The sequence below is a fragment of the Gracilinanus agilis genome, chromosome 2, assembly GCF_016433145.1.
Source record: "Gracilinanus agilis isolate LMUSP501 chromosome 2, AgileGrace, whole genome shotgun sequence".
Classification (NCBI taxonomy): domain Eukaryota; kingdom Metazoa; phylum Chordata; class Mammalia; order Didelphimorphia; family Didelphidae; genus Gracilinanus; species Gracilinanus agilis.
Genome location: NC_058131.1, coordinates 143,440,017 through 143,467,835, shown reverse-complemented (window position 1 = coordinate 143,467,835; position 27,819 = coordinate 143,440,017). Strand labels below are relative to the sequence as shown.

At 36.0% G+C, this 27,819-nt stretch overlaps 1 protein-coding gene across 3 annotated transcripts in view; it reads right to left on the bottom strand.

Moving 5' to 3' along the window:
- Positions 1-1,227: 1,227 nt before the first annotated feature.
- KIZ (kizuna centrosomal protein) overlaps positions 1,228-27,819 on the bottom strand; it is a 163,191-nt gene continuing 136,599 nt past the window's right edge. For all 3 annotated transcript variants that reach the window (XM_044663435.1, XM_044663437.1, XM_044663436.1), the window contains 3 exons: positions 24,870-24,966; positions 9,531-9,574; positions 1,228-1,400 (listed from right to left, as the gene is read on the bottom strand). In XM_044663435.1, the coding sequence (XP_044519370.1) occupies positions 1,297-1,400; positions 9,531-9,574; positions 24,870-24,966 (245 nt within the window). In that variant the 3' untranslated portion in view covers positions 1,228-1,296. The remainder of the gene's footprint in view (positions 1,401-9,530; positions 9,575-24,869; positions 24,967-27,819) is intronic.

The window sequence follows — 27,819 nt, the reverse complement described above, 5'->3', positions numbered from 1 at the left end:
TGTTGGTTTCTCTCCATGAATGAAAACATTTTATGTATTTAAACTTGAATAATCCTTATAAAACCATATTGAAGACTTTATTTTGTGAATTCTATCTCAAAAGATAATCTCCTCTGTGTTTTTATTGTTTGCTTAGAGTAGAGAAGGCTAAAATACAGAAGTCAATTTTCACCTCCCGTACACCTGTCCCCAGATACCTAACTATGTTTAGGAGAGAAGGTTGGGCTTCACTCCCATTTCTACTGAGGACAGACCTACTTCTACTGAGGCTGGCTAGTATGAATGGAAGTGTTATTACTTTGCATGTTTTGAAAGAATAATCCAAAGCAGTAAAGAGATTACAGTCTTCAGTGTTCCCAGATTATTGGATTACCATAAATGATTATTGTATATGGCCCATCATTGTTAGGGAGTCTCATAAGAATGAGCTTTACAATGACAATGGTATTTAAGATGCCTTTATTTGTAACCATCTATTAACACCCCCTCTATGCCCCCCACAAGTGATATAACCCCTTCTCCCCCCTTAAACTCAGGCATTTTCTCTGACTTCCTCACACCTTGAATATTCTCCCTCCTTCCCTCTGACAACTAACTTTCCTGGCTTCTTTTAACTCCAAATTAAAATCTCATCTTTTAAAGGAAGATTTTTCTAATCTTTCTTAAGTTTAGTATCTTTCCTCTTTTAATTATTTCTTATTTATCCTGTATATAACTTGCTTTGTATATATTTGCTTACACATTGTCTCTCCCATTAGATTATAAACTCCTTGATGGCAAGGATTACTTTTTTTGCCTCTTTTTGTATTTCCAGTGCTTAGCACAGAGTAGGAGCTTAATAAATGTTTTTGATTGATTATTGACTGATTTTATAAAATTTTTAAAAGTCATAAAGCTAGAAGAAACATGGAAAAGTCACCCAAAAATATGTCAGATGCTATACAAGACTATACTTAAGTCATCTAAGAAATTGTTACTGAGCTAAGATTGGGAAATGCATAGTAGGATCTTTCAAAACACTGTTCCCTTCCCCCCTCCCACTTCACTTTTTCTCAATGGAAATGTTTTCCAGACAGGGACTGAACTTAGTCTGGAATATTAACCTATACTTATTCCACGGATTGTAAGATGCTGATTATTTAAAAATCTATGTAATACTGTGTTTTCACATCTGAAGAGGAGATAACATAAAAGGATGTATAAAAAAAGTTTCAGCTATACACAAAGCATATTCCAATTTGAAACTTTATTTTATTTAAAATCTTTTTTTTTTTCATTCCCAAGCAGTATTACTTGTTAGTCGTAGAAGTCATCAAAATCATCGATAGAGGTGTTGTGATTTCTAGGACGTAAAGCAGCTTCAATTTCAGAGTTGCTATCATCAGATTCACCCCAAAAAGCTAAGACAAAAAAACAGACAACTACTTAATAATATTTCATCTTAATCTACAAAATAGATGGTTATCAAATATAGCACAGTAGGGATAGCTAGGTGGCTAAGTGACTAGAGAATCAGGCCTGGAGATGGGAGGTCCTGGTTTCAAATCTGGACTCAGGCACTTCCTAGGTGTGACCTTGGCCAAGTCACTTAACCCTAAATGTCCAGCCTTCTGTTGCTCTTCTACCTTGGAACTGATAATCAGTATCAATTCTAAGACCAAAGCTAAATTTTTACAAAAAAGCAAGCAAACAAATAAAAAACAAATATATCACAGTAGGTACAAACAATAATAATTTAAGGTTCTAGTGTCTTTAGATTCAACCTTTTATTCCCAGAAATTTCAATGAATTCTATACCAGGGAAATTCAGAATGGCATATGATTTTAGGTTGTGGGTTTTTTTTTTTTACCACAGTGGAGATGATTGATTTTATATTTTTGTACACTTACCTGTTATCTGAATATGTTATTTCTCCCATTAGAATGGAAGCCATTTGAGAGCAGAGCTGTTTTTCACTTTGTTGTCACATTCCTAACATATCTCACAGTCTCTGAGTCATAGTAGGTGTTTAACAAAAATGCTTGTTGAATTGAATTTAAACTAATATGGAATTGTAGACTCTTTTTGGTAGAAGTTAAAGGTTACTGGTACTCATGAGCTACGTGAAGATGAAAGGAGTTCACAAGTCACCCTTAAGCTCCAGAAACTCTCATTTAGGACACTCTGTATTCACCCCTCACTCACGACTCATTTCTTATACTTTTCTCTGCTTTTTTTTGATGAATTTAGTACTAATCATGTTAATGGAATGAGAGGCAAGGTTAAGTTTTCTCAGGGGAAATATTATTCAAAGATTTTTTAAAATATATTATGCTATTTCTTTTTTTATTTATATATTTCTTTTTTAAATTAGAAAAATTTTCCATGGTTACATAATTCATATTTTTACTTTACCCTTCCCACCCTCAAAACCCCCACCCCACCCCCCATAGTTAACTTGCATTTCTACTGGTTTTAACATGTGTGGTCAGTCAAGACTTATTTACATACTATTGACAGTTACATTAGTGTGGTCTTTTCAGGTCTACACCCCCAATCATGTCTTCATCAACCCATGTGTTCAAGCAGTTGTTTTTCTTCTGTGTTTCCACTCCTGCAGTTCTTCCTCTGAATGTGGGTAGTGTTCTTTTCCATAAGTCCCTCAGAATTGTCCTGGGTCATTGCTTTCTGCTGGTACAGAGGTTCATTTCATTCAATTTTACCACAGTATATCAGCCTCTGTGTACAGTGTTCTTCTGGCTTTGCTCCTCTCACCCTGCATCAATTCCTGGAGGTCTTTCCAGTTCACATGGAATTCCTCCAGTTTATTATTCCTTTGAGCACAATAGTATTCCATCACCAACATATACCACAATTTGTTCAGCCTTTCCCCAATTGAAAGGCATACCCTTGCCTTCCAGTTTTTTGCTACCACAAAGAGCACAGCTATAAATATTTTTGTGCAAGTCTGTTTATCTATGATCTCTTTGGGGTACAATCCCAGCAATGGTATGGCTGGATCAAAGGGCAGGCATTCTTTTATTGCTCTTTGGGCATAGTTCCAAATTGCCATTCAGAATGGTTGGATCAGTTCACAACTCCACCAGCAGTGCATTGAATGTCCCAATTTTGCCACATCCCCTCCAGCATTCATTACTCTCCCCTGCTATCATTTTAGCCAAACTGCTAGGTGTGAGGTGGTACCTCAGAGTAGTTTTCATTTGCATTTCTCTTATTAGAGATTTAGAACACTTTCTCATGTGCTTATTGATACTTTTGATTTCTTTATCTGAAAATTGCCTATTCATGTCCCTTGCTCATTTATCAATTGGGGAATGACTTGATTTTTTTATACAATTGATTTAGTTCCTTGTATATTTGAGTCATTAGACCTCTATCAGAATTTTTTGTTATTTTTTTCCCCAGTTTGTTGTTTCCCTTCTGATTTTGGTTGCATTGTTTTTATTTGTACAAGACCTTTTTAATTTAATATAATCAAAATTATTTATTTCACATTTTGTAATTTTCTCTAACTCTTGCTTGGTTTTAAAATCTTTCCTTTCCCAGAGATCTGACAAGTATACTATTCTGTATTCATCTAATTTACTTACAGTTTCCTTCTTTATATTCAAGTCTTTTACCCATTCAGAATTTATCTTGGTGTAGGGTGTGAGATGTTGATCTAAACCTAATCTCTCCCATATTGTTTTCCAATTTTCCCAGAAGTTTTTATCAAATAGTGGATTTTTGTCCCAAAAGTTGGGCTCTTTGGGTTTATCATACACTGTTTTGCTGACATCACTTACCCCAAGTCTATTCCACTGATCCTCCCTTCTATCTCTTAGCCAGTACCATATTGTTTTGATGACTGATGCTTTATAGTATATCTTAATATATGGTACTGCTAAGCCACCTTCCTTCACGTTTTTTTTCATTATTTCCCTTGATATTCTTGATCTTTTGTTCTTCCAAATAAACTTTGTCATATTTTTTTTCTAATGCAGTAAAAAAGGTTTTTGGTAGTTTGATAGGTTTGGCACTAAATAAGTAAATTAATTTGGGAAGAATGTTCATTTTTATTATGTTAGCTCGTCTTACCCATGAGCACTCAATGTTTTTCCAATTGTTTAGATCTAGTTTTAATTGTTTGGAAAGTGTTTTGTAGTTATGTTTGTATAATTCCTGTGTTTGTTTTGGTACATAGATTCCTAAGTATTTTATATTGTCTAGGGTGATTTTAAATGGTGTTTCGCTTCCTAATTCTTGCTACTGTGATGTGTTGGAAATATATAGAAATACTGATGATTTATGTGCATTTATTTTGTATCCTGAAACTTTGCTAAAGTTGTTGATTATTTCTACTAGCTTTTTAGTTGATTCTCTAGGATTTTTAAAATAGACCATCATATCATCTGCAAAGAGTGATAGCTTACTCTCCTCATTACCTATTTTAATACATTCAATTTCTTTTTCTTCTCTAATTGCTACTGTTACTGTTTCTAGTGCAATGTTAAATAGTAGAGGTGATAATGGGCATCCTTGTTTCACATCTGATCTTATTGGAAAGGCTTCTAATTTATCCCCATTGCATATTATGCTTGTTGATGGCTTAAGGTATATACTGTTTATTATTTTTAGGAAAGGACCTTCTATTCCTATACTTTCTAGTGTTTTCAATAGGAATTGGTGTTGTATTTTGTCAAAGGCTTTTTCAGCATCTATTGAGATAACCATGTGGTTTTTGTTGGTTTGCTTGTTGATATGGTCAATTATATGGATGGTTTTCCTAATGTTGAACCATCCTTGCATTCCTGGTATAAATCCCACCTGATCATGATGAATAACCCTCTTGATCACTTGCTGGAGTCTTTTTGCTAGTATTCTAGTTAAGATTTTTGCATCTTTGTTCATTAAGGAGATTAGTCTGTAATTTTCTTTCTCTGTTTTTGCTCTACCTGGCTTTGGAATCAGGACCATATTTGTATCATAAAAGAAGTTTGGTAAGACTCATTCTTTGCTTATTATATCAAATAATTTGTATAATATTGGGATTAATTGTTCTTTGAATGTTTGATAGAATTCACTTGCGAATCTATCAGTCCCTGGTGAAATTTTCTTAGGGAGTTCTTCAATTGCCTGTTCAATTTCTTTTTCTGATATTGGATTATTTAAGTATTCTATTTCTTCTACTGTTAATCTAGGCAATTTATATTTTTGCAAATATTCATCCATATCATCTAGATTGCTAAATTTATTGCCATATAATTGGGCAAAATAATTTTTAATGATTGCCTTAATTTCCTCTTCATTAGAGATGAGGTCTCCCTTTTCATCTTTGATACTATTAATATGGTTTTCATCTTTCCTTTTTTTTAATTAGATTAACCAGTACTTTTGTCTATTTTATCTGTTTTTTCAAAATGCCAGCTTCTAGTCTTATTTAGTTCTTTTACTTTCAATTTTATTAATTTCTCCTTTGATTTTTAGTATTTCTAATTTAGTTTTCATCTGAGGATTTTTAATTTGTTCATTTTCTAGTTTTTTAAGTTGCATGCCCAATTCACTAATCTCTGCCCTCCCTCATTTGTTAATATATGCACTCAGTGATATAAATTTTCCCCTTAGAACTGCTTTGGCTGCATCCCATAGGTTTGGGTAAGATGTCTCATCATTTTCATTGTCTTCAATGAAATTACTAATTGCTTCTGTGATTTGTTCTTTCACTAAATTATTTTGGAGAATCATATTATTTAATTTCCATTTAGTTTTTGGTTTACCTCTCCATGTATTCTTACTAATAGCTATTTTTATTGCATTATGATCTGAGAAGGTTATACTTATTATTTCTGCTTTTTTGCATTTGTTTGCCATGTTTCTGTGCCCTATTACATGGTCTATATTTGTGAATGTTTCATGTGCTGCTGAAAAAAGGTGTATTCCTTTTTGTCTCTATTTTTCTCTATATATCTATTAACTCTAATTCACCTCTCTTATCTCTTTATTATTTATTTTTTGGTTTGATTTATTTAGATCTGATAGGGGAAGGTTGAGGTCACCAACTAGTATGGTTTTGCTATCTATTTCCTTCTTGAGCTTCACTAGCTTCTCCTTTAGAAATCTGGAAGCTATGCCGTTTGGTGCATACATATTGAGTACTGATATTTCTTCATTGTTTATACTGCCTTTTATTAGGGATGTAGGTACCTCCCCTACCTCTTTTAACCTCATCTATTTTTACTTTGGCTCTGTCAGAGATCATGATAGCCACCCCTGCCTTCTTTTTCTCATTTGAAGCCCAAAAGATTTTGCTCCATCCTCTCATTTTCACTCTATGTCTCTCTGTCTGTCTCTTGTGTGTTTCTTGTAGACAACATATGTTTGGGTTTTGGTTTCTAATCCACTCTGCTATTTGCTTCCGTTTTATGGGTGAGTTCATATCATTTACATTCAGAGTTATAATTATCAACTGTGCATTCCCAGACATTTTGATTCACTCTCCTAGTACTGTCCTTTCTTCTTTCACTGTTTCCTTCTATACCTGTGTTTTGTTTTTAATCAGTTCCTATAATCCCCTCCCTTGTTGTACTTCCCTTTCTCCCCCTCCCTCCTTATTCCCCTCTTATTGTTCTTTAAGGCCATGCCGCACTTCCTCCAAGCCCTCTCCCTCTCCAGTATTGCTTCCCTCCCCACCAGTCTGTTTGTTACCCTTCTACTTCTCTATAGGGTGTGAATCAATTTTCTGCCCCTATGGATCTGATTGTTCTTCTCTAAGTTGATTTCAATGCACTTAAGTATTGAATATTTCCTCTCTCTAACCTCTTTACCCTTACAGTGTATTGTTATTTTTCCCTGTTGATCCCACGCACTTCTTTATGGAATATAAATTTATTCCTTTTGGTTTGTCTTCCTATTTTTCTTATTATCTTCTTCCCCCACAGTTTTGTATATATTTATACCTACATACATACATATATATTTATGTATCTCTTGACATTTCATCCTATACAGTTTGTCCCTGTTCCCTCTATGTAAACTTCTTCTAGTTACCTTGTTGGTAATAATAATTTTTAATATTTGCCAATACCTTCTTTTCTTCTTTGGATATAAATTGATTGAACTTGTTGTGTCCCTTAAAGAAAATAATTTTTTTCTCCTCCCCCCATTCTCTTAATTACCTTATGTTGATTCTCTTGAATTCTGTGTTTGGACAGCAAACTCTCTGTTTAAGTCCGGTTTTTTCTTGATAAATGTTTGGAAGTCCTCAATTTTATTGAATGACCATACTTTCCCCTGAAATAATATAGTTAGTATTGCTGGATAGTTGATTCTTGGTTGTAGACCCAGTTCTCTTGCTTTCTGGAATATTGTGTTCCATGCCTTCCGGTCCTTCATTGTAGATGCAGCCAGATCCTGTGTTAGCCTAACTATGGTTCCCTGATATCTGAATGACTTCTTTTTAGCAGCTTGTAATATTTTTACCTTTGTCTGGTAGTTTTTGAATTTGGTTATAATATTCCTGGAAGTTGTCAGTTGTGGATTAAATGTAGGAGGTGATCTGTGGATCCTGTTGATTTCCATTTTTCCAGGCCAGATTTGAACCTAGGACCTTTCGTCTCTAGGTCTGGCTCTCAATCCACTGAGCTACCCAGCTGCCCCAAGTTAGTTGAGTTTTAAATTCTTGAGTTAATTGAATTTTGAATCTTCTAAAGCCTGTGTCCAGTTCGCTGGAACTACTTCCTCTTCTTCTATTTCTATTTTATTTGCTCTCTTTTCACTTCCTTGAAAGAAGCTGTCAATTGTCATTTCTTTTCTCTTTTTCTGTTGCTTACTCATGGTTTTTCCCTTCCTTGTTCTGCTAGTTTGAGCAGATCTATTTAATGATCTTTGATGAAAGATCCAGCTGGAAATGGAGGTTTGTAGTTACTTTCTCTGCTCTCTGAAGACTTCTTGTCTGTTCAATTGTTGGGATTAATCCTCTATTGGATTGGATTAATCTTACTGCTTTATCTGCCCTGAGGCTAAAAGCTCCAGGGGAGGGAAAAACAAACAGACCAAAAAAAAAAAGTGGGGTGACAAGAAGTGTTTTCGCTGAACTGAGCTCTCCTGCAGTAGGGTTCCCCTGAGTTGTCCTCTGTGTTTGATCCGGTTTTCTTTCCTCTTGAAGCCCTGCATTCTCTATCTTGGTATGAGGAAGCCAAGCTGTCTGCAGTCTGGGGTTTGGCTCTCTCTAAGCCACCATCTTCTGGGTGTTTTTGCTGTGTTTCTCTGGTTTTCTCCTCCAGTCACCTCTCCAGTGTCTGTGTTTGACTCCTTGAGTCCAGCAAGGCCCTCTCTCCCGACTGGTGCACCCACCGGCCCTGAGATTTCCCAGGCCTCTGGAGACTCCACACAGCACGTGGCAGAGGCGTCCTGGGATCCTGGGATTCCCCATCTACATCCTCAGACCCTCAAGAACTGAAGCCTTTTTCTTGGTGTACCTCTTTAGTTATGCTGCAATAGGGTTCCCCCTGCTCTGTCCCTTTATTAGATTTGGTTCTCTTTCTTCTGGAAGCACATTGTTTTCTATCTTGGTGTGTAAGGGTGCGGAGGTTTTAAGATTCGCTCAGTCTACACCACCATATTCCCGGAAGTATCATATTATGCTATTTCTAAACAATTACCTAAACTTTTACTAAATTCATTCCAGATCTTATAGAATTTCATATTTGCTTAACTAAATGGCATTCGATCATATACCTTCTAAAACAGATTCCTACTCATTGGTTTATGGCAGATTTTTCCCAGGCTGCAAACATTTTGTTACTTATTTCTCAAAGCTCATAAATTAAAAACAAAAACTAAAAAAAAAACAAAAAAACAATTCCTTTTCCCTGGACCTGGTTCATTCTTCTCTTTTCCTATCTGTTTGGTTCCTAACTTTTGAGCCTTATAATCTGCTTTAATGAGGCTGTATCTGAAATTCTTGGTTGAAAACCTATCTGATTTTAACAGTCTATAGCAGTGTTGGTGAAGGTTTTCAAGTCTGGGTGCCCAAACTGCAACTTCAAGCCACCTGTGAGCCACCCCCCAACCCCCATTACCCCAAAGAGTGGAGAAAGAAAGTGCTTCTTCTGGACACCTGGACAGAGGGGTGGGGCATGCAAAAAATGTCCTCAGGCACTAGGAGGGGGGAGAATGGAGCAGCTCCCCTGCCTGCTAAGCACATGTACCAATACCTCGCCAACTGCTCTATAGAATAGTTTAGATTAGGAAACACTGCCAGAAGGTCGATGTATTTAAAACATGCCAATTTTTGCCACCTAGAATTCCTGAAACCTACAGAATTTAGGATGTTTATACTACAAAAGATTCATTTATCTTAAAGTCTTAAACACTTCATTTTAAACTAGAAACCTGGTTTATATTTGTTTAACTTATGTCTAACATATATATGTATATGATTATACATATATACACATACATATTACAATAGATGAAACAGTTTTTAGGGAGTGTAATTGGTTAAAAAGGCAAAATGAAAATGTGTCCTTCACACATATTTTGTGCTTACCTTTTGATTTTAAATTGGTTGTTATTTTCCTCTTGCTTTCATCCCTATAAAACAAAGTATTTTTATAAGTATTGAACAAATGAAAACCAAAAATTTAGAGATTAAAATATTCATGAAAGAGAAGCCAGGGTATATTTAACGCTTTTTTTTCCATAAGAAAATTAAAAATGTACTATTCATTGATTAGCACATACACTTTAAATCTGTTGACCTTTTCCCAAATAGAAAAGCAAAACTTTCACATTTCCACTCTAGTTAGAAGAGTCTAATATGTCTGATACCTTTGGTGGATAGGTTCCCAAAGTATATACATTGCCTCTTAATAAATCTGTCTTTAGGGTCTTTCATCTACCTTGATACATGTGTAGTTGCTATTCTATTCTTGGTTAAACAACTGCTCTTGTGTCTAGAGTATCACAGATCCTTTTGAATCTATCAAACAAGCTACAATCATTTTGATCCTTTGTGTGCTGCTTGTATATTGTGTGGCTGTTATGAAATAAAGACACAGGGGGCAGTGATGAAGGAGAATTAATTGTCACTTTAACAATCCTGTCATAAGTAGAAAAATACAAATCTTCATCTCAATTCAGCTGTAAAGATGGAGTATGAAATATCTGATAGGACCATTCAATATTAGAATAAAAATAGAATATATAAGTTGGAAATACTCATTGCATTGAAAACAGGATTGAGTTTAACAAAAGATTTTCAGGAATCCATAAACTTAACTTAATTAAAAAAGCCTGACTTAAGAGGGCAGCGAGTTGGCTCAGTGGATTGAGAGCCAGACCCAGAGATGGGAGGTCCTAGGTTCAAATCTGACATCAGACATTTCCCAGCTGTGTGACCCTGGGCAAGTCACTTGATCCCCAATGCCTAGCCCTTACCACTCTTCTGCCTTGGAGCCAATACACAATATTGACTCCAAGATGGAAGGTAAGGGTTTAGAAAAAAAAAAGCCTGATTTAAAATTAATGGAAAAATAACATTATGGAAATCTTAGCAGAAGTTTCTATTTATCAAAATGTTTCATGTCTAAAGTTCAATATATAATGCTTTGGGGAAAATGTTTTATAACTTTACTTGTGTAAATGAATTTACTAAGGTACAAAGTATTTACAAATAAAATTGGTACTTGTTTTCTTCATATCACTTTTTGAAGGTTTTCCACTTTTAATAACTAAAAGTCCCCTCTTTTTTATAAAGCACTGTTTAATTTTATAAGACTGACTATAATTATTGTGAAAGTCTCAAAATAAAGAGTAACTGTATGTGTGCGCTGTTTGACCTTTTGGTTTCTCTATTTAGATTTTTGCCAAATAATTTATACACTGTTAGGCTTCTCAACTATTTCCTTAAAATGGATTCTGTTGCTTTGCAAGCAGACTGAAATCAATAAAAGAGGGTACTCACCTCACTGGATCTTAGATATATTTCTGCAATGCAGTTGATTTTAAAAACATTTAAACATAAATTTCTCTAGCAAATAATTAGTTATGAATTAACTGTCTGCCTTGGCCTACATAAGGGTCAACATTAAATATTGTAGATATGTTGGGAGAAGAAAATCCATCAGGCTCCCTGGCAAATGAACAATGCTTATGTCTGCTGTTCACCAGAGCTCACTTTTTAGGCCATTGTTTACCTCTTCATTTTCCATGATCAAGTAGTAGGTCTTTTAATTCACCACTAATCGTCATTTGAAGACATCTGATCTACAACTGCTATATTATGTAGCATTCCAACCAGGAGAAACATGAACTACAGTGAACATTTGGGGTGGTGCTGACACAGATAGCTGACAGTAAATGACATTGCTCATACAATAAAATCACAAGTGACAGGACAGATATAACGTTTAAAATGACAGCATGCCAACTCAACATAAAAACCAGGACTGATTTTGGTAAGGGCACAGTGTTATTCAATAATTCACTGGACAAATATTGATTGCACGGCTGCTCTGTAAGAAGACCTGGGCTAGATTCTGGAGGGGTGGGGAAGTTACCCTTCAGAGGCTTCCCATCTAATTAGTTACAGAAAAAACTCATGCATAATAAAAATAATGTGAGGCAGAAGGTGACAAATGTCACATGAGTAAGACAGACAAGTGCTAGAGAAGTTCAGAGGAGGGAGGGAAAACTTCTGCTCAGGTAAGTGAGGGCTCAAGGAGAGAGGAACATCTACCTGTAGGAAGAATAGCTGGAATTTCCAAAGGTAGAAATGGAGTAGAAAGAGCATTTTCCATTTGGAGGAAATAGCACGAATCAATGCTATAAAAAAACCATTATGATGCATGGCTCTGTAGGGAAGCAGCAATGAGACAGTGTGGTATAGTGGGGAAGAGCCTTGGTTCTAGGGACCTAAGTTCAATTCCTGCTTCTGATAGGCATTAGGATAGTCAATGAATCTTTCTAATTTTTAGTTAAATAAGATTAGTAATCTGTGACCCTAGGATGGATTTGGTATAAGGCATTGTAAGGAAGGAGGTTTCTTCCTAAAGATCATTCAATAAATCATTAAAAAAAAACCCAGAAGCAAAGCTCAATCTCATTTTCAAAAGAATTGGACCTGCCAATAGGCAGGGGTATACCTCCTCTTAATTTAAAATACTCTTTTCTATTTACCAACCAGAAAAAAATAAGATTCATCAATGTAGTGAGTCTTCAGTAAATATTTGTTGAATAAATGGACAGTTTGTTATTCATGATTTTGTTTTAGCATATTTAATGAATAACTGCACTAGAGTTTCTTCTTATAGCTATCTTGACCAGCAAAATTGTAAAAAAAACTCTTAAATTGTCAAATGAGTCACATAACTGATGGAAGAATCCGAGGGCCAAGTCAGAACCAACACAAATATTAAAATACAAATTCATTCTAATAAGCACTGATATCCCCTATTACATTCTAAGCTCTCAGAAGTAGATAGCATTTGATGCAATTGTGCAAACAATTCTAATAATACACATCTAATTCACATACACATGGTCTCTAGCAGTTTACAAAGCACTTTCTCATTCCACTGTGAGAGGTAGGCAGTGAAAGTACTCTCCTTCCTTTAGAAATGAGGAGAATGCTCAGAGAGGTTGGGTTTTTTCCCTGGGCCACACAGCTAACAGCAGCAGAACTGAGCTTATGGACCCTGATGTTTCAGCACCAGCTCCAGCTCTTTCTACCCCTTCATCTTGTCTACCAAGTCAGTCATAAAAGGGATTCAAAATTCATGCTAGAATCAACATTATTTTTTAGGGAAACATTTCTGAAATTAATTTGGAAGTCAATAGGAAGATATTCCATAATGGGACTTGCATTTATTATGCAGCTTTTCCCCCCAAGCATACAACTAACCCACTTAAGACATAGCATTTTTCAAAATGTTTTCAATCTATGGATCCTTTATGGTTCTCTGAAGCAATTCAAGACTTTTTCAAGAAAGAAAACTTGTGACATTGGATGAGTCAGTACCCAAGGCATGCAGACGTGCACTGCTGATTTTGTAGGCCTCCCGTTGCTGAGTTAGATGCAGCTCCAGCGGTAAGTGGGGATCTGGGCTCCAGAGGTAAGTGGGGATCTGGGCTCCAGAAGGCACTGGCCTGCCTGCTTTCAAGTCCAGTTCTTACAGTAGTCGAAGCTGATTATAAGCACGAGGACCAGGAGGGGCAAATAGCCATGGCATCCTGTGGTTGGCACAGACATCAAGATGGGCAGTAGTGCTGGAATATCTAATCTTCCTAAGTCTCTAACAAGCCTTGAAATTTGCCCTGCAATCCCAGAAGTTTGAAAATAAGTAGGACGAGCCAGAACTTCTCATCCTGGCCTTGTTAGTACTCTTGTATCCTCAGGGACAAAAATCAGAAAGTGAAGTTGAATATGCTGCCTGAGTTTTTCAACAATTTCCATTTCCCCCTTTGTTGTCCCAATAGTGTTCCTGCACTTCCTCCTAATCCCCATAAACCTAGCATTTCCACTCAATATCCCTCAGGCTCTATCCTCCTTCATCCCTTTCTCTATTTATGTATTTGTTCTGCATTCCTTTCTCTTTATTTGCTCCCCACATTAGGGATTATCCCATGTCCACAATGATAATGTTTATAGAATTTTCAAGGGTAGTGCTAATTTAAAATATTCTTCCTCATATTCTAATTAGAAAAACAATTAAATTCATGAGACTGCATATCCCAACCCTTGGTTAAAAAATATATAGTAACTGCAACATTGAGTCCCTTGAACAAGTTGGGGAGAGAATCTGGAGGAAAGGATTCCTCTTGGATAGTCTTGTCTGTATTTTTTTTTCCTGCAGTGGAATTTCCAAAAGGGAATGAGAGTGTTCTCTATCCTTTTCAATTCCATACAAACTGAGGGTGTGACCGGCCACATTTTGTTCTGTAATCTTCACCCTTCTCTCCCATTAGTCTCATATGAGAGGTTGTCTGGAGAGGAAAACAACTGTGATTCTTAGAGAATTCCCTTATGCATTTCACTCAGAATGCTGGTGGTAGTTTGTAGGTCAAAGGAGCTCTCTTGTTTCACAGGTCTTGCCTGCATACCCTTCCCCTCTCTGCCTGCTTGTCATCCTCCCTCTTTCCTTCCTCTTATGTTATTTGGTTAACACTGGAAGAAAACATATCAAAGTCATTTTTACTTTAGCAATCAGCTGAAGTTTGGCTCAAAGTGAAGGGTTTCACTAACAGTAGAAAGTTTGGGACTTTTATTGAAGGAATGAGGAAGCAACAGAATCAGAAAGCTTTCCTCTGAGTGATAGAAATTGCAAACTTGTTCAATTACTGAAGTAAATTTTTCTTTAAAAAAGAAAAAAAAAACTTGTGAACATACAGAGTAAATAAAAAAAAGTTTTAGTTCAAGGAATGTGGTGACTGCACTATAAAATATGGCTAGAATCAGACTGGCTAATCCTTTATGAAGCTTGAAAGCAATGTATCTATCTTGGAAAGCATTGTTGAAACATAATTACACTATAGCAATCATGTTTCTTCCTAAGCAAGTTTCACAGTTAACTATTTGACACTGAGATAACAGGTTCAAGATTAATTACATATCTAGAATAAAAGTGAGAATCTCTTCAAAATTAATCATTTGGGGCAAAAAAAAAACCCAAACATAACATAACCTAAATCCAAAGGTAAATAATTAAGTGAACATGATACTATTTCATGCTTGATATAATCATGATATATTTTTACTTAGTATTTATGCTTATCTGGCAACTGAACAAAAGACATTTTTTCTCCTGGTTGATGAAAGACTTGGCAAAGTTTATTCTCATTCTGTTCAACCATGAATAGTCCAAGTTGATATAATCTTATGATAACAGGTAAGTATACTAGAGGCAGAATGGACTTGAAACCAGAATAACTCTTCCAGGAATTTAGCTGAGTAAACTTGAACTACTAACTCTGTCTATAAAATGGGGATAAGAATATTTATACTATTTAACTAAGAGTTAAATAAGATAATGAGAAAAAAGTTCTTGTCACCCTAAAGTCTAAACTTTGTAATTATTACTTGTCTTAATGAACACTGTTGGACATCATCTTAAAAAAATATGGCATAAGTAATGCATGACAAATGTCCACTTTATATTGGTTAGTAAAATAAAAACAATTACTTTCCTTAACTTTTATAGCCAGGAATACCTCCTGTTAACTATACTGAGATGGAAAACTATTAATAATTAATGCATTAAACTTTATTAGTTCAGAAATCATGAAACATGCATGAATGTAACTTTATAATTAAAAAAAAAGCACTATAATCTTTCCAGTGGAAAATATCCATGGAAAAATGCTTTCATTCTTTGGATAGGCAATAAGTAGAGGCAAAAAAGGTCAAATAATCAACCAGTAAGTCAAGAAGTCTACTATGTGTCAGGCATCCTTCTAAGCACTAGGGATCCAAAGAAAGGCAACATATTCAGACAGCTAAAGATGTGAGACCCATTATTTGAACAGATCATACCTGGAATACTGTGTTTAGTTTCTGGCACAATATTTTAAAGACCCTAATAACTTAGAGACCACTCCGAGGGAAACCAAGATAGTGAAGAACCTCAAGATCAGGAGGATACATTGACAGAACTGGGGATGTTATTCTGGAGAAGGCTCAAAGGAGGAAATGAGAGCTAAAGTACCGAAGAATGTAAAGGGCTGTCATGTAGAACAGAGATTAGATTTATTCTGCTTTGGTCCAGATAGCATGACTGAGAACTGGCAGGCAGAGAAAAGAGGTAAATTCGAGCTTAATGTAAGATTTCTCAATAACAGAACATTTCAAAGTGAAATGGGCAGCCTCAGGGGGTAGCACATTTCCCTTCACTAGAGTTCATTGAACAAGCACTGGACAATCACTTGTTGGGTATGCTGTAGCAGGGATTCTTGTTCAGGTATGAAATGAGTAGGTGGACACTAAGATCTGATTGAACTCTGAGTATCTGTGAGCAACAAAAGATGCTTTAAGAACTTCAGATGTCATTCTGCCAAATGTAGTTGAAATCAGAAAGAAAGTGTGTTTGCCCCTGCAAAAACTTAATCATGTGAGCAAATAGCACTGATATGAACAAAAAGCGCCAAGAGAGTCAAGCTGGAGTAGCTCAGTGGTCAGAGAATAGAGCACCAGGCTTGGAATCAAGAAGACATATATACTAAAGTGGTTTTCCATTTCCTTCTCCAGCTTATTTTACAGATGAGAAACTGAGGCAAACAAGGTTAAGTGACTTACCCAGGAGTCACATAGCTAGTAAATATCTGAGGCTGGATTTGAACTAATGAAATGGGGTCACAAAGCAGACAAAAAAACAACTGAAACAACTGAACAAGAAAAAAGATCTGAGTAACAAGAGTTGAATATCTAAAAAGGGTTACAGATGAGGGAATTTTGTGATTTCTATTTAGTCAAGAAGTTGCTTGAAAAAGAACAAAAAATATTTGGTTTGGTATGTTCTGAGTAGGGAGTAACATAAAATGACTAGACAATGAAAGCATTAAATAAATGTGCCTTTGAGGTACAGAGGGCAAAATCCAAGTCAGGAGTCATAGATTGTTGACAGATATTGTAAGAATGGGATTTGTGCAAGGTGGATGGGACAGGAAGAGCCAGAGAAGGAGTGGCTGACAGTTGGTGACAATTGGTGATAGTTATGACCAGAGGGAACTCTGGGTAAAGCTCCGGAAGGGGAAGGAGGAGAAAAGGGCTTCTAGTGGAGGACTAGGCGAGAGGAGGACATCTTTGCTCGGATCCAGTCTTGAGGGCTTCCTAAGGATCTTTCTTTGGACACTGATACCCCGATTCCCTGGTCAAAGGCATCCCATAGCTTCTCACTCATCAAGACTTCAATCAAAGAGTCAGTTAGTTTTGGGACTCTATTTTGGGAGCAATATCTTAGGCTCCTTCTCCCATTACCCAGCCTTGCTGAGAGACCCTTTCCAGTCAAACTTACAATTATAGGAAAGGATAGAAATAGAAATAGAAGAAGAAGGGACGAGGGGGAGATGCTTAGGAGTAGGAACCCCAAAGGTTCTCACCTGAGTGACGAACCCCATAAAAATAGAGAAGAGGGCACCCCCAAATCCCTCTGCCCTTCACCCCTTTTCCCAACCCCTAAATTGCAAATATTAAAAGCCATTCATTAGTCAGATAGTGTTCCAGAGTGCCTGAGAGACGAGGGGGAGGGGAATCACAGCTTGGTCTGGTTGCCTCCATCATGGAGCCAGACCACCTTCTGTGAAGTTGACTGACCTCAAGGGAGGCTTATGTGAACCCCACCCTCATTAAGAATCATATTGGGGTACCCAATATCTCATCTTATAGAGAAGCCTCGTCCCCAACTCCTGTGGGGTGGCACAACCATTCAGGTCACCCAGTTTAGGGGTGACAGCTCCTTAAAGTCTCAGCAGTGTATATTCAGCCCTGAGGAGAGAACTGGAGGAGAGAGTCACCCTACATAGACTCTCTATCCCCCCCTTCTATCATAACATTGGTTTCTGGCTCTCATTATTCTTATAGTATCAAGTGAAGTCTTCATTTGTAGATATGTGTAGGCTGACTTGTGCATGTCTGCATCAGACTATTTCTCCTTAATGAGGAGAGGAAATAGTCATCTGTGGGTTATCTTACCTCCTCTCTCATATCCCCCCTTAAAAAAAAGCTGATGATACAGTTAACCAGTAGAAGTCTGATAGAAGACATCCCATGGGAAAATTTTCATGCTTCATTCTATAAATCTTTGCTGCTGAAGGCCTTAGGAATGAGAGGTCCTTAAGGTCAGCTTTCAAGTGACTACTTTTAAAAATGAAATGCCTTTGGAAGAAGGGTCACACCATAAGAGATTATCACTAACATCTTAATTATCAGTTAATACCTGAGTTGACTCCCAGATGACTGCAAGAAGACATAGACTAGGTACCTGAAGGTACGTTCCCTTTAATTCAGAGGATGGGTTGTGAGAAAAAATAAGAAAACAAAGGTATAAGTTTGTTTACTTAACAAATTTGTCTAGGGCAGGCTCTGACCATACCATTCAGAGCTATTTCATTATTCTATTGTTGGCATATGTGCTCTACATTGTCAATTCATGATTTAGATCAGTGGTATCAAACTATAATGGAAATGGCAGCATCTAAATCATATATGAGATTCCCTATGGGCCATATATTGACTTAGTTTAAAAATGTACTATTATCTATGTTTAACTATATTTTTATTTATTTTGTTAAATATTCCCAATTATATTTTAATTTCTTGGGCTACACTCAGGAGTGTTATGGGTTGTGTGTTTGACACCTGTAGTTTAGAGAGCAAGTAGAGGCAAGAGTGATCACTTGGATAGCAACATGGTGTATTAGTTGCTTTCTGCAACCCTCTTTAACCTTTCAATCCCAAAACAAAGGAATTCAGTACCAGCTAAGAATAATCATAACAAAATCCTCAGGAGAAGGGGACAAAACTTGGTTCCCCTACCCTAATGGTAAAAACCTTATCAATTTATACTGGAGAAATTTAGATTAGAGAATCTGTCCATTAATACCGTTGTATCCCCTACATATACACAGAACTCCATGACTTCCATTTGCCCAGGGCTGTGTTGGCAAACCTGTGGCACTTGTGCCAGAGAGGGCTGTTCCCCTCCCCCTCTCCATATGCACCTGAAGACATTTCTCCCCTCACCTGCCTCTCTGCCCAGCAGCCCCATGGGAGTGCTTCCTCCCTCTCCTGTCTAGGTAAGAGGGCGGCTCACCTGTGGCATGAGAGTGCAGTTTGGGCACTCGGTCTCTAAAAGGTTCACCATCATTGGCCTAGTGCAATGAGTAGAAGAAAACATGTAGACTTGTGCTTGAGGTCTGACTCTAAGGTCTAGGGACTCAGCATCATGAGCTAATTCTGCCCAGGTGTATTAAGAAAATAAGGAAAACAGATGTGAGAAACTGTTAGGGCTGAAAATATGTTAGCACAGGCGGTTGTAGCAAGTCTGACTTAAAGGAGACTGGAACGCTAACTGAAAAAGTCCTAGTCCCTCCAAGGTTACTCAAGTCAGGCAACTCTATGGTCAATGCTGATTCAACCCAATCACAGGACTGAAAAGAAGAAAGTAAGGAGGAACTGGGTGGGCTGAATATATGTGCCAGGACTGGTGTCTACATTGCACTTGACAGAGATGGGAACTATCTTGTCCCCATAGAAGTTACTCAGGGCAAGAGATCATGACAACAACCTCCTATTTCCCCAGTGTAAGGAAGTTGAAGCTCCTTATGGACTAAACTTGAGGGTATGATCACTTTTCAAGAAGGGACGGACCAAGGATTGAATGATGACAGGGATCAAGAAAAAGACTCAAACACCAAAGACATCAAGAGAAAAACCCTTCAATATAAGCTTAATACATAAGTAGTTAAACTAATAAAGAAGATTCTGAAAATTGAAGGATGAATAAAACCTCAGAGGTGAAAACAAGAGATCTGTGTTAGTTTTAGTAGTCTGGTGAAAGGTTGTAAAGCTGGGAGTAGGGATGTTGGAACTGGTAAAAGATGCTGGAAGCTAGTTGATTAGTTGATTTTTGTTCTTCATACTCAAAGAGGATCAAAATGACATCACTGGTGATTTTCTTTTTGACTCATGCAAAAATTGTATTTAAGTGAGGTAGAGTTGTGCAGTGGTCAGTCTCCCTCTCTATTCTAGAGTCATGGAAGTTCAGTAGCAAGACAAAAGTCAGGATGACTGGTGATGGCGTGAAATGTGGTGAAGGACCTTGGCTTCTTTAGCATCTAAATAAGCTCTAAGTTCTCCACAGCACTTCCTTTAACAGCTTTCATGGTTGTTGCAAAAATATTGTTCTTGTACACCCTTTCCACTGGGTGAAAAGTCTTCATATGCCCAGTGGGTTTGAAATCTGTTGATTATCTTAACCCTTCTGCTAAGATGGTTTACTGAGGCATAGACACTACACATGCTACATACAGTTTTCTGGAGCTACAGGTAAGAGCTGGGTGGCAGGTGAACACCAATAGGAGGAAAGCAGGCCTGATAAGGGCTAGGCAAGTCCATACCAGAGGTACTAGACTTTCCTGGAAACACTGCCCTGGAGTGTACTGTTTGGCCTAAGGACTAGGATCGTACTTTCAAATTTAAAAAAAGACACCTTGAGAAGATGGAATATATTTGGAATTCTCCAGAAATTACTTAAGCACTTACTATGGGTCAAGCACTGTGAGAGGTAAATAGAAGTAAGGCTATAGGGGCTAAAAAAGAAAGAGAAAATTTGGTATATTATGAAGTAAAAAGTAGCACATTTTGAAATGGAGTAGATATATGAAGAGAATATCATTATTTCCACACTAATCATTTAACAAGATGAAATCAAACAGGAAACTCACACCTTCTCAGCATCCTCTGTCCCTGGCTAGAGATATGGGAAGTGGACATCTGAGAGATCCTCCTTGATCTTCCTCCATTTAAGGATGGCACCCAGCGAATTTTCCTCAGCATTTTGCACCCAGCTATTTTGCTGCACTTCATCATCCCCAGAAACTCATTCTGGAAGATGAAATCAACTTGGAAACTCACATCTCCTTGGATCATTTCCCATCCCAGCTATAAAACAGGTAACTTCCATTCCCCCAACCCTATCTTCTGTTTTTTTTAGCTTCTTTTTATATGAGGTCCCCCTCATAAGATTGTGAGCTCCAGAACAGCAGGGATTGTCTTCTGCCTTTCTTTGTATCCCTAATATCTAGCATGAGCCTATAACACTGTGGGTGATAAATTAATGCTTACTGATGCTTAACTTTGAATTCTTTTCCATACCTAGAATAGTCTATAGCAGCGAATCCCCTACTAAATTTCACCATTCTGTTTTTTCCTGTGAAATGTGGCTTCCCTCAATTCACCTAAAACAGCCAACAACTAAAATCAAAAGAGAAATATGTTTAGGAATTTAGATGGGGAAAAGGGGGTTAGAAAGAAAACCAATGAAGACAAGCCTGTGTCCTGACATTCTGCAGACCTATGAGTAGGCTGGGCCTCAGGCGGGGGTGTGGGGGGGTGGGGGTGGGGGGAAGAAAGCTCTTATAACTATGTTATCATACATCTAACCAAGACTTATATTGGATAGGATTTCATAGAATGATTCTTAAAGTTGGATAATGTGCCTTGCTGTGAGCAAAAGTAAGATCCAAAACAGTTTTATGAGTCTTAAAATAAGTGCCACATGTTTGACACATAAAAGATACTTAATAAATGCCTATTTATTATCTTATTGATTTTATCTATTATCTGACTCCCTAGTAATCACCTAGAAAATATTTAAAAGGAATAAATAGCACTTGTGGCTAGCATTACAAAAAGGGGGCAAAAAAGGTGAAACAAATTTTAGAAAATTATTTTCTAGTTTTAAGTAACCAAAACCATGAGGCAGTTTTAATTTTGCAAAGTCTGAGTGCCCCCTGATGGCCAACCAGGTACGTTACACTAAGATACACTGTCCCCTTTTAAAGGTATTCATTATCAACTTTCTTTCTGACCTAATTTAATTAAGGAGATAGGTCTGATTTTATGCACTGGTCATAATTCAAGAGATAGAATCTATGTTTTCAAATAGAAAGCAGTTGTTCTGATGGAATTTACAGAGAATAGTGACTTGATGAGCCAAATAAAAAGATGAGCACATGTATACATGTATTTTAAACAGATATAAAATATCTAAAAATTCTATTTTATTATGCTGGCTTATTGGTCCTCTGTCATGTTCACGTAATCCAGAAAAATGATAGTCGATCAAAAGAAAAAGAAAGAATTGAAATACTGTGCAACATTAGCTAGAATGCTAGTGACCTCCACTGGCTGTTTCTGTTGCTACAAGACTATAAAATGCCACACACATAGCATCCTGCTTGCTCTTCCAGGGAGATTCAGTTGTGACTTATGATACCTTTTCCCCAAGCAATTATATTACATTAGTACATGCTTTTCTTTTGGTAAAATGTTATCTCTATCCAACCATTAAACTTAAGTTACGTGTCAGATTGTTAAAATATGTTCTCAGTTGAGTAAATGAATCCAGGAGAGTAAAAATAATTTTCTGGTGAAGGTAAAACAAGACAATGTTTGTTAGAGAAGAGGAAGCTCTGGCATGCACCTCTGAACAAAAGAGAACAAGTGGTCTTTACTCAGAGAGCAGCTTCCTATTAAGACTCACTCCTTCGTACATTATGCCTTTCATCCCCACTCAACCACAAAATGATTTTGCTGTAGGAAATACAATAGTAGAAAAAGATTTACATTGAAAGAATCTTTAATAATAAACTGTTGCAGATCTGCCTACTTCCCCATGATTTATAATACAATAAACATCGGATTCTATTAAGTCTCATGCACTGAAGACATTGCACCGAAAAACTGACTATGAAAGAACTCAATTCTTCCCATCTCCACTTCCATAATAATGAAATGAGCATGTATAAATGTGCTAAGAGTATCTCTTTGCATCTTTTATAGCTTGTGTGTATTAATCTGTAAAGCTTATTAAGAAAGTCATTGCTATGCAAAGCAGCACCCAATCTCTTTCTCTTGGTTTTCAACAGAGTGCAGTGTTTAGCCAATAGGACTGGTCCTCTGCCCCTCATTCCGCATTCATAACATGCAACATTTGCACAATGTATCTCTCAAAGGCTGCTGAATAGAAAGCCTTAATACTCATGTAAACAACTGCAAACCAATTACTTAATGAATCAGGCCCACACATAATGAGGTGCCAGACAAAGAGCTATAAATGCATTTTTGCGCCCAAGCCTCTGCTTTAAAGTAAAATCCCTCAGCTGTAGTTTGGGCTTAACTGGCACATCATAATTATTGTCTCTAGGACATCAGAGGAAGCCATTTTTTATTTAGGTCCAGCAGGGTCTTTTTTGAGGTCACTCATCAGCTCACTGACAAAATAGAGCAAAGAAGAATTTTTAAAAGTACTACAGCAGTCCTGCACTGTTATGTTTATTCTCAAGTACTGGATTTCGAGACCACTTGTAAAAGCAATAAAGCACAAGAAGTGACTGCAATAAGTGGAATCCTTAAATGTAAGCCTCGAAGAAACATCAGTGTGCCCCAATCACAAATAAGCAACAAACCGAGCTCTCTGGTATAATACTGCATGTTTCTTTCTTTAAAAACAAAATCAAGAACCTAAACACTGAATTTCCAGATGTCTTCTGTATAGAATTCATGTCGTGCCCTCAGAACTAATTATTCTTAACAAACAATGTTTTTGTTTAAAAGTGTTATAATATGTGTCATTTGTTTGGAATAAATATTATTCAATAACAATAAAGAATATATTCAATAACAATAAAGAATATATTCACCTCAACTTAAAGGAAAGAAAACAAAACCTGATTTTAGTTGTGTGAAATGCAGGTCTTAGCAACCTAGGACATGAAACTAAAGTTGCACAAAACTGTTTTCTAAAATTCAGTTGCTTTCAAAGCAGATTTAAAAATTTGCTGAAATGCAAATGTGAAGACCATGTTTAAGAGTTAATTTGCCCAATGTATATAAATTCAATGAAAAAACTTTAAAAACCTTTACAAATCAAGAATCATATGATTATTCCAATGAGAAAATTGACATGGTATTTGTAGAATTTACTGTCTCTTCATCTTTGAAAGGTCCTCAATTTTAATTTACAAGATCATCATGAATGAAAGCTGTTCTTTTTTAAAAAGCTCCCTATTGCAGAATATGAAAGCTTATTTCTGTAGAAAGAACACTTTTATAATTAATATGAATAAAAATGTAAAAATTTGGGGTATTAATTTGAACAATGCAACTTGTCAAGTTTTTTTACAAAGAATAGAACTTAATTAAAAAATACTTGATTTTTCTTATTTTCATTTGAAAAAATCTGAATATTTTCATGGAAATTGAAATAAAACTTTTAATTTGGAAAAATACATTTCAGAATGATTTTTTAAAAACAGACTATTTAAAACAGCATGAAGTTTTGTTTTAAAATAATTATATAGGTTAATAGAAATTCAAACTATCACAGTATTGGAAAGGATACTTAGCCCAAAAAGGCATTTTATATATATATATATATATAATATACCACTGAATTTACTATAATTTCTCTTTAAGTATTTAAGCTAAAGCAAGGAAATATTTTAGCTTTTTACATTTTCATCTACTGATCTTTCAATAGTAACCCGATTATTACTGCTTGATTAGTAGTTCATACTGATGAAAAACCAGGGAAACAACAAAGTAAGAACTGAAAGTATTTTGGTTAACACATATAAAAAAAGATAAATTGTGTCTTTTAGGAAAACTAGGCAATCAATTAAATGTATTCAGTTTCAAAGCAAAAGGCAGATAACAGTATACTCTAGTAGGAAAGCCTTAAAAAGAAAGGAATACAAAAATATCTGGTTATGACTAATTTATATCTCAGCAGCCTCAAGAAGAAATGCACCTTTTTATTTTTTTCAAGACTTTATGTTCTATATCTGTCCTTCTCCTGACAACTTCCATTGTCTGGTCTCTAAGTAGCCCTACTGCGAGCAGCTGTACACGCTAATTTGTGGTTCACTGAGATGTCAATTGAGTCTTAAAATGAGAAAACAACAGCTGCAAAACAATACCTGGCTTTGGCGCAAATATTTTCAAAGGTGTACTAAAGTTTAAGCTGCTATTTTTACATAAACAAAAACACAAAACTTAACCCTTCATCAAGTTGCAAAACAAAATAATATATAGTTAGTTTTATTCATTTTCTAGTGACATTTCTCATCTTGTTACAGCCTTTCAAAAATGTAATGCCTTTCATGACTTTACCTTGACAAAGGACTTCCTTCACTAGATGAAAAACTAGCTTCTGAACCGATTTCGTTACTTGTCTTTGTCTTGAAAGAACTGCTGCCAATATTCAAGCCTGCAATAAGCAAAAATGCTAAATGTAAATGTTAGTTGATTCTCAACAATGAAATTGGATGAATGAAAAAGAAGACACAATAACTTTGGGGACATTGTCAATAGAAGAAGGGATTACTCAGGCACAAAAATAAGGAACTTTCATACATTGGAAAAAGCACATGGTAGAATATTTGTAGGTAGTGTTGATACTTAGACAAAGAAATACTAAGTAGAAAATAAAAGTCATAAATGCTCTAGTTTAAATGATGATAAATATGACTAGAGAAGTCTTATAAATGTTTTATATCAAAGCATAATAAATAAGTTTTATGATACATGCCCCTGGATCATTTACTACAATAAATGATATCGAGTCAGACTTGAAAAATGACAGACTTTCTTAGATTGAACTACCTAAGTCACTCACCCTCAAACTTCAGTGCTAAATCTCCTATTTTTCCATTTGAGCATAACAAAATGCAATTCCCCCTGAAACCCACCAAGGACACTCCTTAACCAGTTTGAAAGGTCATTGCTGGGCAATATAAAAGTCAGTCTTTTCCCAGGAGTCTGGTGAACTGTCACCATGGTGCTCCTAGCCTGTGGACGGAATCCTTGACTCTTGCATCTTTATGATCCTCTTTCCTGTATATTTTTGCTACCATTTTTGCTCTAACAGCTAATTGCTAAGAATAGAGGCCAGAAAGAGGTCTCTTTGAGGAGGGAGTCTGTTAAATGTATAATATGCATAGTCTACAAGCTTAGTCCAATTTAACCTTCAATAGTAAACTAGTTTTAATGAAAATTTAGGTCTATCAAGCACACTATCCATATCAAAAAGTTTAACAAGTCAGAGATTACTGAGATGGGGACACTGAGGCATAAGGTATTAGGTCATATAACTTTTCCAAAGACAAAGCAAAGAAAATCAAAGACATTTAAGGCCAAAAACCTTAGTAGTTAGACATGATATCATATATAGCAATTTACACATGAATGTATTTTCTTCTTCTTTCCAACAAATATTAGCTTTTTCTTTCTTTGGGCCACTGGTTTATACTTAAGGAAAAATTGTTAAAAAAAAAAACTTAACATGTTGAAAGAGATAAACATGAAGAAATAGAGATCCTAACTCCATTAATACACCAAATCAGAAGCACTTTCAGAATCTTGCTATAAGAAAATATTGCAAATGATGCAGCATGGTCAAATGGATAAAGTAACTTAGCCAGTATAGAGACTTTTATTTTAAATGCCCCTTGAATGTAATTCAATAGTATGTGACCCTGTGCGGGAACTTAATTTATTTTAGGTTAGTCAACTATCACCGTTCTGCCACATGCTCAATAGTATCAAAATATTTGATAGGCATGACTCGGATGATATGATAATTCTGGGTAATGATTTATTTATATCTTGAACCTAGCTAATTTTTTCACAAAATAAGCTGTTTTTTTAAATTAAATTTTATGTTTTCCAATTACCAATTTATTTCCCTCCTCTTTACCACTAGGAAAAAAAACAAAACCCTTAAAACAAATAAGCATAGTCAAGAAAACAAATTTTCATATTGTCTATGTCCCAAAACATATTTTTTCTCATTTTGCACATTTGTCAGTTATTTCTGTCAGGAGATAGGTACCTGCTTCATAATCAGCTCTCTGGAATCATTGTTAAACATTGCAATAATATTTACTAAGTATTTTGAAATTATTTCTTTGTATAATTTTAATGCTATAGTATAAGTTATTCTCCTGCTCACTTTATTCTTGCATTAATTCATGAAAATTTTCCCATGTTCCAAAGTAAACTTTGTAGAGAAATGACTAAGAGATTTAGTTCTGCCACTGCACAGTTGTGTGATCTTTGGGGAAGTCACTTTACTCCCCTGTTCCTCAGCTACTCCATCTATAAAATGGAGGTGTTACAAGATCAGGAGTCTTGACCTTTTTGTGTTATAGAACTCTGATATTCTGGTACAATGGACCCAATATTTGGTCAGTTATGTCACACAAGCATCTGTTCACAGCGATATGGGGATCATTTTTTATCAAGGGGTAAGTCTAATAAGTAGCATAATTTTGAAGGAGCAATCAGTATAAATTATATTAAACTTGATGTCTGGGGATACAAAGAAAGGCAAAAACATGGTCCCTGCCCTTAAGAAGCTCATATTTTTATGGGGGAGACAACAAGTAAACAACTACATATGTACAAGATATATATAAAGGGGGGAAAGGGAGGAAATCTCAGAGGGAAGGCAACAACTATGTGATGTGAAAATATCTGTGATTTTTATTGGTGAAAAAAATCAGAGGGATGGTACTGCTAATACTACAGGTATCCCTTCCACATCACAACTTTCTCAATTGTGATTTCAATATATTGCAGGTCAGCATAAGAAATCAAATGGGAATTTTTCAGAAATCAAAGACAACATGTGAAGGCCAGTAGATGACAGAAAAAAGTTTAGAAGCTCAGAAATGCATAAAATATGTATTATAAACATGCATAAAATGTATTATATAAATTTGGCTTATCTTTTAATACTATAAATCTATATAAAGTAAACACCCTATTAAAAGCAAAAGAAAAAATTCAAATTTTTTTTTTCTGGTATAAAGGGAGAGAGCCAACAGGGACCCCTAACCTCTGTGATGTGGAAGGGATACTCATACCAGGTGGTTTGCTGCCAACATTCATAATGGAAGGAAATGCTACATTTTGGTTAGAGTTAGTGAAAACAAAAGCATACTTTTTGGTTTTTTTTTTCTCCATTTGTGTTTGTGGAAACCTGTAATCTGTCCAGGGGTCTCTTTCTTTCTGGACTCAGTAGGTACAAAGCTAAGAATCTTTGGTTTAGATAGTGCTA